Source organism: Gymnogyps californianus, chromosome 4, assembly GCF_018139145.2.
Source record: "Gymnogyps californianus isolate 813 chromosome 4, ASM1813914v2, whole genome shotgun sequence".
NCBI lineage: Eukaryota > Metazoa > Chordata > Aves > Accipitriformes > Cathartidae > Gymnogyps > Gymnogyps californianus.
In genome coordinates this window covers 54,043,641-54,060,813 of record NC_059474.1, presented here as the reverse complement: position 1 = coordinate 54,060,813, position 17,173 = coordinate 54,043,641, and the positions used below count along the sequence as shown (strand labels likewise).

The 17,173-nt window shown below is 47.5% G+C and overlaps 1 protein-coding gene across 1 annotated transcript in view; it reads left to right on the top strand.

The window, feature by feature from the left end:
• UNC5C (unc-5 netrin receptor C) overlaps positions 1-6,821 on the top strand; it is a 258,605-nt gene extending 251,784 nt beyond the window's left edge. Inside the window, exons 13-16 of the mRNA XM_050895802.1 lie at positions 1,147-1,296; positions 1,531-1,695; positions 6,221-6,399; positions 6,630-6,821. Coding sequence (XP_050751759.1) covers positions 1,147-1,296; positions 1,531-1,695; positions 6,221-6,399; positions 6,630-6,795 — 660 coding nt within the window. The 3' untranslated portion in view covers positions 6,796-6,821. The remainder of the gene's footprint in view (positions 1-1,146; positions 1,297-1,530; positions 1,696-6,220; positions 6,400-6,629) is intronic.
• The last annotated feature ends 10,352 nt before the right edge of the window (positions 6,822-17,173 follow it).

Sequence of the window (17,173 nt, the reverse complement as noted above, 5' to 3'; positions counted from 1 at the left end):
CATAACTTTAATCTAAAAGGTTTCCTGATTTTGTTTCTTTTCCTCTAATGGCTGATAAACGAACATCATTTTAGCTTCAGTATTTGCCAGGTGCTGGGCTCACCAGGGACAGGGGCTTTTCTTGTATGCTAACTAGATCCTGAACATGATCAAGAGTAGCTTGTTTTGTGCTTAGCTAAAACGGAGGCTCCTTTAGTTGGCCTGGGGTAGCATCCTGGTTTTGTGTGCCCACATACTCCTTGGGTGTGCTCACTCTGTGCATAATTGGCTTTGGCCGTGTGAGACTGGTTGGTTGGTTGGCTCTTGTAATTAAATATGACTGAGTTTCACTGTGTTGGTTTCTAATGGGGCTCGTGTAGGTGCCTTTGTATTTGCTTCTTCCATGTGGACTACAATTAGGCTGTTTGTAGGCAACAGTCCACTGTGGTCTCATTAGTTACAGGCATATATTTATTTTTAGCTGCAGAAAATGACCAGACTCTTGGCTTACTAGCTTTTAATCACAAGATCAATATTTCAGTAACCCTGAACCTATTTATTCATATGTACAAAATGCTCCATCACAGTGTCTTGCATTGTTTTGATACGATCCCACTTGACGGTTAGTCTCAGCGTAGGCATCTGTTATCTCCTGTACCGCTCTGTCATACAGCAGTTTGCCAGGAGGTCGCAAGCTGAAGGACCAGCGGTATGCATGGGTCCCATATCAGCAGGACCAACACAAATAAGAGCTTCCAAAAACAAAATAGTAAAGCTACCATTAGATGTCCAGTTTGATGAGCAATGGAGAAGACTGATTATTTCTGTACTCTAGTGCCTGTATGCAAAGTCTTTGCATTCAATATAATAGCATGCAATTAAGCTTTCTGCTTATAGGATGTCAGATAACACTGTGTCTCCCAAAGGAAACATGGGTGCCTGCATCCCTGCTGGGCTGCTGCTGTATGAAGGGGGCGAGGGGGTTATACTCAGATCCACTAATGCAGTTCCAGTTCACACACAACTCTGTGCGATGCCTGTGCTTTTTTTTTTTTCTGTATTACACAAGTTACAGCATCTACAGCAGTCGATCTTGAGGAATCAGAAGACCAGTGTGCTGTCTTGATGAAACCTGACCACTTTCTTCTTTTTATCGCAATACTGCAGGAGGTCCTCCAGCTGGAGCGGCAGATGGGCGGGCAGCTTTTGGAGGAGCCCAAAGCTTTGCATTTTAAGGGAAGCACCCACAACCTCCGCCTGTCCATTCATGATATTGCCCACTCTCTCTGGAAGAGCAAACTGCTGGCTAAGTACCAGGTGAGCATCACATACCATTCACATTGGATCCTAGCAGTGAGGCTTAAAGAAATACAGTGACACACAGGGGTGTTTAAAAAACACCCGGTGCCAGGCTGCAGTGCCATGGACATTTTTTTCCCTGGATCATTTGCAGTGACAGTAGCATGGAGCCCACGATCTCTGGTCATATAGCACCCATGTCCTGGTCCCGCATTCCTCCCTAACTGTACTTTTTTTGCTTTCCTCCTGCAGGAGATTCCCTTTTACCACATCTGGAGTGGATGCCAGAGGAACCTGCACTGCACCTTCACACTGGAAAGGTTCAGCCTGAATACCCTGGAGCTGGTGTGCAAACTCTGCGTGCGGCAGGTCGAAGGAGAAGGGCAGATCTTCCAGCTCAACTGCTCGGTCTCAGAGGTAAATGACATCGGTGCACTTCTCTATGTGACTGCAGGAACATGAGAGGGTGTCCTGGTTTCAGCTGGGATAGAGTTAATTTTCTTCTTAGCAGCTGGTACAGTGGTGTCTTTTGGATTTAGTGTGAGAATAATGTTGATAACACTTTGATGTTTTAGTTGTTGCTAAGTAGTGCTTACCCTAAGTTAAGGATTTTTCAGTTTCCCATGCTCTGCCAGCAAGCAGGTGTGCAAGAAGCTGGGAGGGAGCACAGCCAGGGCGGCTGACCCCAACTAGCCAAAGGGGTATTCCATACCATAGAATGTCATGCCCAGTATATAAACTGTGAGGAGCTGGCCAGGAGTGGCAGATCGCTGCTTGGGCATCGGTCAGCAGGTGGTGAGCAATTGCATTGTGCATCACTTGTCTTTTCTTGGGTTTTATTTCTCTTTTTTTTTGTTATATTCCTTTTCATTACAATTATTATTATTATTGTATTATTATTCTTAGTAGTATATTGATATACCTAAGTATACCTAAGGAAGTATATCCTTTCCCATTGCTACCTGTTTAGTGCTTCCAATTTTCCTCTTGACTTTTGGGATGGATGAAGTCATTGCTTTGTATCCCCTGTTGCATTTTCCCTTAGTTTCTCTCATCTGGAAGGGAGCATCCCTCCTTCAAGGGAGAGAGGAGGGCAGCTATGGTCTCCCTGCTAGTGCCACCTTTCTGTGTCTATGTGGAGGAGCTCTTTGCCTACCACTCCCTAACGCATCTCACGAAGCACTGCATGGCCCTGTTTCCTGGCAGCCCACAAGACCATCATGCCTGACGTTTCCCTGGCGAGGGAGAAAGGAGAACAGGAAAATGTCATTGCCGTGTGTTTGCATGAGCCACTCCCCTCTGATCCCACGTGACAACTGCTGTGCAAGAGGGACTATCAGATGGTCTAGTTGCAATAGACTTTTGTCCTCAGATTTTGCTACTGCTACAAATCCTGACTATTATCTTCGACAATTTTTCTTTTGGCAGCTGACATTTTCCAGTAGAAAAATGATCATAAGTTTTGGAGCATCTTTGCTGATGCTACGTAGCACCTGGAGAATTTTCACTCCTTGGGGCAGTCAAGCGACATGTTAGGGCTGAGACCCTAGGACAGCTCTTAGGGCTGAGACCAAGCGACATGTTTAGGTGTGAAGAGGCATTGACTTCAGTGAATGTGCTGGTGGCTTTTGTGCCTAGTACCCTTGGCGGCTACAAAGAGCAGGCTCTCGGGCAGCTACAAAGAGCAGGCTCTCGGGCAGCAGTCGCTGCTGGCTGACTTGGGGAAGGGCTGCGAGACCACAGACAAAAGTTACTTGTGCTGTAGGGCCCTGACGGTGTGCGCCATTACCCTTAACATCTGCTTGGTTATTGGGTGTAAAGTTACATATTCATCTGGGGACTACACAGCATTAAAGACAGATGGTAAAACAAGTATCATAAACAATTATTGTAATAAGTGCTGCATTGAGGTAATCTCTAATTTAACCTCGCAGAGAAGAGAAAGAACTAAGAGTAACTTTAATGAAATGCAAGTATACACTATAATCATCTTCAGCTGCTTGTGCGTAATAGGGCCTGGTAATGGATTCAGAGGGAACAGGATAATATTCTTGTCTTGTGCTGCGATCCCATCCATCAGGGATGAATAGAGGGAGGGAATAATACTGCCACTATCAAGGCTGCCTACTGCAAAATTGCTCCTCCTGGTTGTGTAGTGATGTTCCTGAGCCCAAGTGAGGGTCAGGAGGACCTTGGGCTGCTAAGGGCTGGCATACAGGGTTGTGTCAACTTTGTTACTAGAAAAAAAACTAAAAATTGGCTGCTTTGATGACAAAAGTTACCTGGAAGTGTAATAACAGCAACCTGGAAGCCGACATGTATGCCTCTAGAGACGTAAGAGGAAGGGGTTGTTGAGATAAAGACACCAGACCAGGCATCAGGAAACCTTAGCTGTGGTTCCTCCCACTTTCTTCTACTGACTAACTAGGTCATGTAAGGGTGTGTTTTGGTCTCTGCTTTCAGATGGTGTCTGGTTTGGTTTGCTTCTGGCGATTTCAAATTGCACACATTATTCCCTTCTTGTTGGGGAGGCAGGCAGCTAGTGGTTAGGCATTGCAGGACCATGCTGGCGCCTTTCTTCGTTGCTGGATCTGGCTCTCTGCCTCTGTCACCCTGTGGTAAAAATATAGTAATACAGTTTCCTGCATCCTCCCTTTATGGGCTTTCTTTTTTGTCCCCTGTAAAGGATGTAAAACTTCTGCAGATTAAACTGTCTTATTCTGGCTTTATACAGTGTCTTCCACTGGGACTTGAAAAATACAAATGCAATGAGTGCCAAAACACGCAAACTTGTGAGGCAAGAGGAAGAGTGAGATAAAGGTCTCCCACCGTTTGTTTTTGAAGCCCCCTTTTTATCTTGTGCTGTCGGTACTCACCCAGAAGAGCCCCAGGGCACCGCCACGGATACCTGGGCCCCCTCTGCAGCCATCCTGATGCACCTGGGGCAGCAGGCCACCTCGAGAGCTGGGGCAGCGCTGCCCCAATGTGTCGCTGCGTCCCTTGGCCCAGACTAAAAAGGGAAGGTTGTCTGTCTGCAATGCCACCAGTCACCACCCTACAGCCGCTTCTGACCTGCCACGCGGGTGAGCCTGCAGGCAGCAGCGGTGGCATGCAAGTCGTTTTGCCGGCTCCCGGGCAGCCCCCACTGCTAGAGGACAGTAGCTCCTTGTCTGAAGCGGTGGGGTTGGGGCGGCCGGTCTGCGATGTGGGGCCTTGGTGCCCAGGTAAAGATGCTGCATTTGCCACTGCTTTGGGCATGTTCACTGAGGACATTACAGTGTGGCATCAACCTTCCTTAGTTAGAAATTTCACTGATTGCCTAAAATGCCATTTCTAAAAAAAAATGCAAAAAAAGGCATATTTATAGCGTGGAAGAGAAGTAATTGGTGTGGATAAAAAAGTGGAGGAAAAAAGGTTTAATTCTGTTCATTGCTCACAGATACTGGCTCTCCCCTTTCCATCTCTGCATACATTTGGGGGGGGAAACCAAAGACTGCGCATGCCTGTGAGCATCTCCAACAAGCTCCTGGGGGATTTGTGATGGCAGCTTAACCAGGCATTACCTGGTTTTGAGACAGTTTCAGGTTTTACAGGGACTTCCCAGCAGCCAGCTTGACACAAAGCAACAAGACAGCTCACAGAGGAGAAAACAAACTGACATTTAAGGACAAGTCTTTTGCATGGGTGTTTCTAGCTGCCCAGGGCTATGACCTGGGCAGAGGCAGAGATGAAGCAGCTCCCTGTTTTTGCCAGCCTGGCCTCAGGCCTGTCATGCTGCGAAGGAGAGCAATTGAGAAGGCGGGTGAGGGGCATGAAAGGAGACCCAGCCCTGCTTGGGGCATGAAAGGAGACCCAGCCCTGCTTGCTGCTTTTTCCATCGCGTGCTTTGGTAGCTGGAGGTGACAAGTGCCGTGTGTGGGAGCAGCATCCCCGCTGCACGGTCGGGCGGCCAGTCGGCGTTGATGGGGTTTCGTGGGGCTTTCAGCTGCCCTGCAGCACCTTGTCATTCCTAAGCAAACCCAACCATCCAAATTGACCAACTAGCCTTGTCCTACCACCTACTGAGCCCCTCTTTCTACTTACCTGTGGGTGCCAAATCCTTCCAGGCCAAGGAAGAGATAAAATCCTTGCCCAGAAGAGCCCATCGCTTGTTATTCCCAGCGAGGCCACAGTACAGCTGTGTCATGGGGAGCCTCCCAGCTGGGAGGACCTCATCAGAGAGCATCAACCCTGTACCTGCAGGGGACAGGCTGGCTTTGGAGGTGACTTTCCCCTTGAAACACTGCTGCCACTGCCTTTGAGCACAGTGCTGGTCTTGGGGAGGAGGGCGATGGCCGCCCCCTGAGCGCACACACTGCATCTATCTCCAGCACAGAGTTAAAGCCACATGAAAATGAGGGATCAGCTTGTGCCTGGGGTGGTACTAACCATCTCTCCGTGGTCTGCCCAGCATCAGAGGCTTCGGAGAGCATGGGTGCTGCCAAAGGGATGTCAGCAGTGTGAGCCCAGCGCTGGCTCCGTGTGGGGTGGGGGGGCTTAGGGGGCTGCCAGGAAGGGACTCCTGCCAGCCAAGCTGGGAAAGCCCTGTTCTGCCCTAGTAGTAGCAATTTGCTCTGAAATGTGTCAAAAAGCACCTGATCTTTCATTATTTCCAGTATGTGATTAATTAAGCTGGGCTCAATTTTGTCCAGCCATAGTAATCTTCACCCTCAAAAAAAAAAAAGGAAAAAAAAAAAAAACCTGCTGTCTACCCAAAGTCGATTATAAATATTTCACTTTTTCAGCTGACTAACATAAATGCTTGATTAGCAGAGGGCTGCTCCCCTCTAATGCAAATAAAAGCACTGAGTCTCAGAGGATACAAGTCTACAATCATCTCTGCACTCAGTAACAAAACTACTGTTGGTTTGGTGGGTTTTTTTTGCTTTCTTTCCAACCTCAGGAACCTACTGGCATCGATTATCCCCCTATGGACTCAGCAGGCACCATCACCACCATAGTAGGGCCCAGCGCTTTCAGCATCCCCCTCCCGATAAGGCAGAAGCTGTGCAGCAGCCTGGATGCGCCCCAGACCAGGGGCCACGACTGGCGGATGCTGGCCCACAAGCTGAAACTGGACAGGTGAGCAGGGCTGCCTACGCGTGGTCGGGCGGCAAAGCCCCCCGGGAGGTATGTGCAAAAGGGTCCTGGTGAAGATGAGTGACAGCAGATGTGTCTACAGACTGGTCAGACTGACCGCAACAGGAGATGAGCACCTTGACAGCACCAGCAATGGGGATGGGCTGAAAGCATATAAATTCAGATAGCTTTCACGCAGCTCAAAAAATGAGTTTCCTTTTGGCTTGTTGCAGGTACCTAAATTATTTTGCTACAAAATCGAGTCCCACCGGGGTGATCCTGGATCTCTGGGAAGCCCAGAATTTCCCTGACGGCAACCTGAGCATGCTGGCGGCGGTTCTTGAAGAAATGGGAAGACACGAAACCATTGTTTCTTTGGCAGCAGAAGGAAATTACTGATGCAGCCTTGGCGTGAACAGGAAGGACAGACGCAGGGAGCGGTAATGCCCTGTTATTACAAACGAGAATTGAAATGAAAACCCAGACCAATGAGTTACACAAGAGACATTTCAGAGAAGAAAGCAAGCAAACAAACAAACAAAAAAACCAGCCCTGACCTTCACACGTGCTCTCCTTGTACATTATCACAGGATCTAAAAGAAATCATGCAAACTTGTACCCTGAAAATATAAATCAAACTAATGTTCCTCTCGGCTTGGCTGTACACTGCTTGGTACAGGATTTTACAGTTTCCTAGGAAACGCTTTTTATTGCTATCCAGATATATGGATAAACTTTCTTAACAATCCCAGTTTCTATGGATGTTGTTTACATCAAATTCTGGACAGGGGTAAGGAGACTGTCCATGGCTCTTTATATTTTTTGTTTAAAGCCATTCTAGACAAGGCTATGGACAGTTGGTTGTGGCTATTTCAGCTTATTGGTTTCTGGTGAATTCAGATTTTGGCTACAATTCTGCACATCGATTGTCTCACAATGATCCTCCTGTCATTGTTCTGTTTCCTAGACCTACTTGTAAAAAAAAACCAAGAAAATCAGAGTTTAAGAGGTGTGCATCTGGAAAGCAGGTACTCTGGGTGCTAAGCAGGAACACACGTAATGTCCCCTTCCTTCCCCGATCAAGTCCCGCTGAGTCTGTGTGGAGAATAGCTGTAGGACAGTGGGGAACGTAGGATCGGAGTTAATTTTCAATTCACAACATAACAACACCCTTTCCACCCCTTTGCGATATGAGGGGGCCGGATATGCAATTCAGAGTGGTTAGGGGAAAAAAAAAAGAAACCCAGAAAAAAATATAAAAGAGAAGTTGCTATGATAATTATTTACTAATTAGTATCTAGTGCAAGGATTATAATGATTATTATTATTATTATTATTACCATTATTACTTTATTTCTAATTTTGTCGGCAGCAGAATGAATCATTCCTGGTTTTATGGAACCTGTTGTCCCCTTCCTGAAGGTCTTCTAAGACATGTCCCTCTATATGCTGTCTGTCCTTCCCTTCTCCAGCCATCGCACTCCTCCTCCAAAGTCCTCTGCTCGCCCACACAGGTTGCTCACCTTGTGTTAGCATTGCTGTGCTTCATGCCCAATGCAAAGGTGGTATAAACTGGTGATGCTCCACTGAAGTCACTGATCTGCACCCACCAAGGATCCAACCCAGCACCCATCCCTGGGATGTTTTGCACCACCTTGGTGCCTCCAGGTTGCTCCAGGAAGCAATCCTGTACCGAGGTGGCTGTGAACCAGTGACAGCCTCCCAGTCCACATACACGTAGACCACTGGTTCAGGAGCATGGGTGCAAGCATGTGGAGGCACTGACGTTGACCACCTGATTTGTGCATCCAAGGTGTCTTGCTTTGCTTTGAAGTGGTCTGAGAGCCCGCAGCTCCCATTAGCTTCCCATGGAGCTGCAGGTACTCACTCTTACTGAAACCCACCACCTCCCGTAAGGTTTGCGGTGGTCAGGGCTACTGGGAGTCCTCTGCTGGATCATTTCTGGGTGAGGTGCACTCAGCAGATCTCTGCAGATATTCGCAGGCTTGCTGCAGCCAGGGAAGCCTCCACCGCGTGGGCCAGTGTAGAGAGATGGAGTGGTGAAGTCGAAATCCCATGTCCTGCAGTTTGCTGCCTTCACTGCGCTCCCTCCGCTGCCGCCGCCACCAGGGCAGGGCGGTGCAGGTCCTCGCTGGCTGCCTGGGGGGACGTTTGTCCCTCTCGGCCATGTCCCTCTTGGCCACCACAAACAGGTGAAGTGGGAACTTGGCAAAAGGAGCGAACTCTTGCTTTTTCGGTTGTCACTGCAAATGCATTTTATTTTTTGCTCGAAAAGACTGACTCTTTAGTACGTGACAGCTCATAGGATCGCAGTAGTTTTACTGCCAGGTTCGTCTGTCCTCTACTTCTGGTGCAAAAAAGGCTTTCTTCCCCAGCCTGTCCGCTCCAGGTTTCCAGCCAGGCCCTGGTTACTGCTGTTGTGCACACATGCATGCCGCTGCCCACACACGTATTCCCACTCCATGTGCTCCCCGAGACTGGAGCTGGCTTGTTTTCTTTTGTGTTTTTGGTTTTGTTTTTCCCCAGGGCTTTCCAGATTGCGCCTTTAAAGGTAACTTTGAAAATGTCATCGGTCAAAATGAAAGGAAAATTTCATCTGACCTTTTTCCCATTTGACATTTCCATAGGCTTGGGACTTTTTGTTTTTAATTTCTCAGCTCCCTGACACCAGCGGGGTTTTGACTGACCGCTGGGCAGCGATCACAAAGCACTCCCTTCCTCGTAAGAGGTAACCCACCAGTTTGCAAACCAGCATTTCAGTCAAAACTGGAGTCCACAGGACACACATTTTAACTTTCAACATCTGTCTGCATTTTGCCACGTAAGCCCCACCTTCTCTTAACGTGGACATGCCAAGGGCATCCTTTCAACAACCAACCATCTTCTTTTTCACCTTGGGCATCTGATGCAGCCCATTACAATGCTAATGGAAATCTTGCTTTCAGCTTCAGCTCTTTTCAGTCCAGCTCTGCCCTTTCCCTACATTTTTTACTCACCTTGGAGCTCTAAAATGGCTCTTAAAAGATAGGTCTCAGCTTTTCTCCCTCCTGTGCCATCTTCAGGTGTAACCAGCTGTATTTAGTTCATGCTTCTTCACCCTTCCCATGCGTCCTTCCTGCATGACTCCTCTTCGAAGGCAGGTGCACGAGCTGAACTGTCCTTTGGCCCCTTCCCCTCTTCAGCTCAGTCTTTGTTAGCTGATGCCCAGGCTCACTCATACTCCCAGCTCTCAGCTTTTGCAGCATGTGCACCCTTCTCACCAGGGCCTTGCCAGAAAGTGTCTCATAGTTATCTGTATCGCTATGAGTCAACGCTCCTTTTGCCAGCTCTCTGACCTACGCCCCGATGCCTCCTTCAAGAAAAACAGATGAGCAACTTTCTTAAAGTATTCTGGGGCATTTTCCTTTTACAGTGTCACTGTAAAGGGGATTTATTGAGAGGAAAAGGCACGCTTTGATTAAGAGGAGCATCCACAGAGGTGGATGGAGGTCAAGAACATCACTGCCAGCTAGGGCAGCAGCATCACTGTCGCTGGGAGGTGGAGCTGCTCTTCTTCCATCCTGACTGCTCAGAAACCTTCCCTCACCTGCTGCAATCACGGGCTGGATGGTTTCTCCAGCCCCTGCTCCATCAGCCTTTGCAGGGTTCTAGCGTGGCACCATGCCAGCTGCCTGAGCCCTGACAGGGCAGGGAGAAGCAGGGGCTGCCAGGGACAGGGAATTTTCCTCCACAGAGCCACACCTCATCCCAGCAGCTCCGCACTCATGCTTTGCCACAGCTGCTAGTGGCAGCTCCCACCTCACCTGACACTCCCCCTGCATTAATTTTGCTCAGCTTTTTGCTTTTTTCCGGGGGTACAGCGGTGGCAGGGCGTGCAGCTGGGGAGAGGGCTCTGGCACGGGCCGGTGGTATGCACCCCTCAGCATCCCCATCCTGCTGCCCTAAGGAGGGAGGGCGGGAGGCAAGAGCAGCCAGATCTGCTCGGGACATTATTTTTGGTGGGAGAAAAACCAGGAGCGGTCCCTCTGCCTGGATTGCGTGGACACAGTGCCATCTCGTGGGACTAAGCCCTGGCTCCAACATGCCACCGCCACCACGGTGAGCAACATCGCTCGGGAAAAGGCTTTCCCGTGGGGCAGCTCTTGAAAATGGCAAATAAGTTTGGCAGACAGAACTGACTCTTAAAAGTTATTGTAACATTTTACGTCAGGTAAGCACATCTGCTTTTAAATAAAAAATGGCTGCAGGCTTCTTATCCTCCAGTTATTACTACTTTTTAAAATGCTTATCCTTTTAGTTGTCCACCTTCAGCTATGTGCTGTAGCAGTTTTGCTGCTCTTCACACCATCTCTTCATTACATGTTGATTGCTAGCGCTATAAATTATATATATATATTATATAAATATATATAAAATATCTACTGACTTCAAGGAAAACCTTTAATTTCCTAGTAAGAAACACTATCGGAGGCAGTCCTTTTCACCTGATTTTTTCTTCAGTTCTTCTTGTGTTGTGTTCTTGTAAAGGTGGCTGTCAGTGTATAGGGTAAGTTTGGGGTTTGGTTGGGGTTTTTTCCAAATTTTCTGATCACAGCTGATCCACAGTATCTCCCTAAACAGTGCAAGACCTAAGTGCTGTTTTACTGAATCTCAAAACTTTTGAGGCAGTGAGGGTCTCTTCAGTCAAGATTTGCTTCCATGGGAGACCAAGACTCTTTTTTTCCGTATCGCTGGCAGAAATGCAGACACTCATGAGACATGTTGGAGTCTGGGATGCCCACAGAGTAAAACATGTCTGTTCCTTGGGTTTCTTGCTATTTCTGTTGCTTACATATAGAATAAATGTATTTACATGCTGTAAGCCCATCATTGTGGACAGTGTCCTAATGTCTTGTATTGCTACCTACAATAGTTTCTTTTTGGTTCTCCTTTTCTTCTTGTTTTGGGGGGTGGGGATAGGGGGAAGAGGGGAGTGCCCTTAGACCATTGTATGCTCTAGCCAAGTAGTTACCACAGCTCTGAGGTTAATTTTAAACAAGATGATACTGTTGAGGTTGTGGGGTTTTTTTAATCTCATGTCCAGATTTGTAAACTATCTTACTGAGTGTTCAGAAGTCTTTTCAGGTATTACTCTGGCTCTCATCTGGCCACGAAGTAACTAAATGTTTGCAGGCTGGCTTGCTTATTATCAGGTGGTGCAAAGACGTGAGTGGTTCGTGAATGGAAACCAAACCTTTGGCCCTTCTCCCACAAGGACTCCAATGAGGTATTGACTTTGGGGTCACCACCGCAATCCCTTCCTAGCTTGTGTGTGAAACCTTGAGTTCATAAAGTAAGCTGCACTGCAGATTTTTAAATGCTGAAGCATGTATCTTGGACATCCTTTGAAGTAGAAATTTGACAGAAATGCAAAATGTGTGTGTGTATATACATACAGACAGACAGAGAGGAGAAAATAAAGGACACCTACTGCTAGAGGCTTTTAGCTCTGATGTTAGTTGTGGGCATCCTCTTATGACCAACTTTTGCTTGGGAAGGTGAAGGTCAAAATTCAGTGCTGTATCACCACTGCAAGGTCAAATAGGCAGTACATTGAGAGCCAACAGAGTAAAAATTGGCAAGGAACTAGAGTTGGACTTGAACCAAAGCCACAGAAATTAGCTCTCAAGTTTGGTAGGTCAAGCTCCTCGCTTGAAATAGGAGCATTTAGTTTATTTACTTACTTGTCCTTTAAGCTTGACACCTGCTCCCTGAAATCTGAAAATCCCTTTATCTTAAAGTCCTTTGATAAGCTCTGCCTGTACAAAAAAGCAATGATAATCCAGAGTTCCCACAAACCTCTGTCACCGAATAGGTATTTCACATTTTCTGTAATGCTCGTTAAATGTATTTAATAGTGGTTCAGGCTCCTCAACTGCTTACAAAGAGATTAATTGCTATGTGTGCTGTACCCTGGGCCTGCCCTTTTCTCCAAAAGCAGCCCATGCCATGGCATGCAAGTAACTTCTGGATGCCTGTGAAGAAGCGGGATGTAATCAGGCAGGGCCCTTCCGCAGCGGTGAGGTGGCTCCCCGAGTACCGGCACTCCGGTCTCCAGCTGCCGACTTGCAGCTGGTGGGACAATAGCCCCTAGATGAGAAAAGCTTGTGTGGCCCCAAGAGCTTCTTTGGCTGCTGCCAGCTGGCTCTTGCTATGGCTTGCCAGTAAATTTGGGGGCTTAAACAATACGAATAAAAAGCAAAATCAGTCTGGAAAGTAAACAAAATTAGGAAGAAGGAGAAGCAAAACACTCTTCTCCCATAGATCTTGCAAGGCACCTTGCAAAAACACCCCCCGAGCCAATAACCTACTTTGAAGCAGGGTACATAACACAGCTGAGACAGAGAAGTTACGGCATTACCTGGCATTACCGTTTTGGCACATCTGTGTGGTAGACTTTTTTGCTAACACATGTTCTGTCTGTTAATGGTGAAGAATAAAAAAAAAACAGTTAAGATGGTACCTTTGATACCTTTCCAAAGCAAAGAAGGGCCCATAGGAAATGAAACGTCTGTGCAATCCGGGCCGAGAGGATGTATCGCGTTTCTCCCTCCTCTTCCCATGTCTCAGCTCTACCAGGGTTCGTGGGGTTTGTTTTCTTTGCTGTTCAGATCTGGAGAACTATTTTGGTTTTGATTTCCCTATTGTTGTATCTTCTATGCAATTCCTTTTCTAAAGACTGACTTACTACCAGAGAAGTGCTAGCCATTGCATTATTTGTATTGCTGTACAGTGGAGGTGTGGTTTACTAGTTCTGAGTGTGCCTCTTACCCCCCTCCCTTTTTCTCCTTCCCTCTGTTTGTAAATGCCTGCATTTATTCTGTCAGCCTGACATGTACAAAGTGTAAGAAAGAATTTTTAAACAGGTAATAAATTATATTTATAAGCAACTGGAAAAAAAGAAAAAAACCACCAGTACCTTGTGTTCAGTTGTTTAGTTCCTGGAAGCTTGGAAGGAAAGAGAAGCCTTTTATGTAGTTTCTTTTTTAAAAAAAAATTATCTGCTCAAAAGAAATGTTTCTGCACATAGGAACTCCTCGTGATGTAGTCTCCCTCATAAGATACCATTCATGACATCCACATGCCCGTGCAGGCTGTTTCATTGCACTTCATAAATCCTTGCACCTCCCCATGGGGTTTTACCCCAGCAGCTATGGGAGGATTCGCCCCAGACAGTTTTCCTGGGGTTTGCATTTCGTGGCCACAGTCAAAGGTGGAGAAAAGTAACAGGCAAGAAAACGTGCCCTCCCTGCATCCAGCCGTTTTGTTGGAGGGGGAGCAGCCCACTGGGCTTGTCGCAAATGCCTGGGAGGCAAACTAAATGCCACTTGAGCAAGGTGACTTTGTCCAGCAATACCTGCTTATGTCCGATGTAGCCAGGTGGATACAATGCCCAGACACTGAAGTTCACCCTTCTTGCATCCCCTCCCCGCTGTCAGAGATAGCGGTTGTTTCTTACTGGCCTTATTAGACCTGTTGTGCTCAGTATTAAATTTCTGGGGGTGCAAGAGCCAATTCCCCAGTGCAGCCGTTTATCCCAGCTGAGGTGTGGGGTGGCAGTGGGGAACAGTCATCTCTTACAGCCAGCCCCTCGTCAGCAGGTCAGCCCTGGGCTGAGGAGCTCATCCTGCCTGTGATGGAAGCGATATGGGGGCCTGTGCGCTGACGGGGGCAGCACCATCCCATCCCATCCCATCCCATCCCATCCCATCCCATCCCCTGGGGGTGCAGGGCTGCCTGCCGGCCCTCGGGCTCTCCTGCTGTGCCGTGCCAAGGAACGCTCAGCCCTTGCCATCTCATACACCAGACCCGCAGCCTGCCAGCACGGCTGTACAACGTGCTCGCTCAGCCGCTCTCCCTGCAAGGGGCAAGTCAAGGTTAAGTCAAAGCCGAAGCGCTCCGATAGCGTATGAAGCCAAACAGCACACAGCCCAAAAGCCAAGAATGTGGCGACAAGTGCATTTGCCAGGTTTGTGAGACACTGCACTCCAGCTGGAAAAGGGCAGACCTTTAAAAACCTGTCCCCTGTATGCTTGGATTATAGCAAGCTTTTCCCAAGGTGTAAGGTAGCTTTATTTTATTTTCCTCCCATTGCAATTTTTAATGCGAACTACATGGCAGGCAGAAGACAACGGCTCAGGCTGTTCTCCCTGAGCATGGGACACTGCCGGCTTCTTTAACTCTCCTCAATGAAGTGTATCACTAACACAAGGCTCCTCCGTCCCTGGCTTCTCTGCTAAAACCGGGATGTGGGCAATCTCTGCCCACTGGCTCCTGTAATTTATTTGCGCTTAATGGGCAGTAATTCTTCGCAGGAGGGCAGGCATGGGCAGCCCCACAGTACCAGCTCGTGCGGCTGTCCCTTGCAGCTACTGGGGATGGAGCTGGGGACTGGCAGGACTGGCAGGTTACTGAGCCAAGACCTGACGCCCCGAGTCCGGATGAAATATTGGGCATTGCTCAAGTACACCGAGCACGGCACAGAGCTGCAGCCAAGCGCCAGTGATAGGTTTACTCCATCCAAAAGCCACTGGACCTTTGGCAACATGGAGGGAGAACTACTCTTTTTTTTTTTTTTTTTATGATTATCTTCTCTGTAATAGGAAGAGGTAGATTATATATGAAGAGGACTTGGAGCTATGACATGAAGGGAGGATCCATATCCCAAGGGACACAAGGCATAACTTCTTCAATGGTAACTGGCCACCATGTGGTCCCACAGCTAAAGAGAGCTGAGCTGCAGGGAGGGCTGGTTTCTGCAAAATTAAGATGCCCACTTTGGACACAGTCACTGCTTTTAGATTTCCTGGTGTCTGTCTGCCTTTCCCTTTGCATACTTAGCTTTCACAGGACACAAGGTCTTTTCTGTCCATCCCACTATTCCCACCCTGTCTACATGTATTGCCAAACTCAAGTTTCTTTTGGTTTCTGACACCCCCGTGGGTTGGGTCTGCTGTAGCCTGCATTCTTTGCATTGGCCAAGCAGTTCCCTCCTTATCTTCAGGGACTTTTACTTCAGGTACCTCACCTCTAGCTGTTCTTCCCGAGGCTCCTGGAAGTGTCTGCTCCGGTGTTTCTGCATTTGAAGGTGGGACTGCAACTCTCCTTCCAAGGTAGTGAAAGGCACGGTTCGGTGTGTTTCATGAGGAAGCAGAGCTCCAGTTTTGGCAGGGGACAGAAGCACGACTCTGCCAACCTTGAATGGAAGCGAAACAGTCCCAACGTCGCCTGCAGCTGCAGAAGATACGGGTAGCTAAGCCCAAGGCTAAATAGTAGCCATGCACCTAGCAAGGTGGAGAGGAAACAAAATAAGAACAGAGCTTAGGACTGCCCCAAAAAGCCACACCTAGAAAGTTGGGGGAAAAAGCAAGCAGGATGAGAGGAACAGAGGGCAGCTGCAGAAACACCTATCTCAGCAGCATGCTGGAGAAGGTGCAGCCCACATGGACTGTGCTGGAGCACCGAATCGCCTTCAGCACCGTGCAGCCAAGGGGAGCAGAAACAGCCCCAAAACTATGGGATACAGTGACATGCCAGGGACAACATGCAGCAAGCATGGGGCTTTCCCACCTAGACGTGGCCTGGCCAAGGGACTGTGGAAATGCTGCTGGAGAATAACCGCAACGCTCTGCCACTGATCACAGACGGCCAGGGGCAAAGCAGGAGGGCTGCAGGGTCTGTGTTAGTCAGCGGTAAGATGCAGCTCAAGGGAAAAATGCTGTTTACACACTTCTCTGAAAATAACCAGCAAGGTAATAACACGTTAGGAAACACTGAGCTCAATGCTGCATGCTGCCACACGACACTGCAGAACGAGAAGAGAGCTCAGGCCATAAATACAAATACATACAAATATCTCTCTATACGTAGAGATACATACGCTCCAATGTCTCTCAACATTGAGCAACGCCACGTTTCAGCGGATGCGGTGTATGTAGGCTGCAACTTTTTTTCTCCTGAAGCATGGGGCTGGGAAATCTAGCTTCAGTCTGTACACAGATTACCTCCTGTGCCTCTTGGGCTATTAAAAATAGTAGTCACAATTCATAAATACGTGGGGGAAAGAAGGGAAGGGGGGGCCTCACAAAAATATTATGCAAATGCTAAATTTCTATAGATTTACATAATCAGCCACAAAATGCGAGTGACTGCTCTATTAGTGATAACACTATTTTAATTACTATTTCTCTCTTCACTGAGTTGTGAAAGGGGTGACGCTTTTTTATGCCAGTGGAAACATATGCAACATCTTAACTGTTTACTTGTTTGCTCACAGGAAAAATCTTATTAAAAAAAAGAAATAAAGTGAGGCATGGTCAAAATAATCTAACCAGTGAAATGAAACCCAAAGGTGGTGCTTTTCAAGCACATGAAAAGTAAATAGAAGTAAAAGCAATCTTTCATGGAGAGTGGAAACAATTTTATTTGGGGGAATGTTAAAACAACCATATACAATTTGGACAAATACAACATAACAGTTTGTTCCCCAGGTTTTCTAATTACAGTATTTACAGGTTTAATAAGGCACTGGTTCTCAAAAAAGAACACAAATTCGTTTCTTAGTCTTTACATTGTCAACCTTTTCTTTAACAGAAATAACTTTGTGCTAGAGAAAGGATAGCAGTTGCTAGATGGCATCTCTCTTCCTTTTGGGGTGGTTTTTTTATCCTCCTTCTCCCACTTACCTTCGCCATCTTATCTATGCCAGTAAGTCACT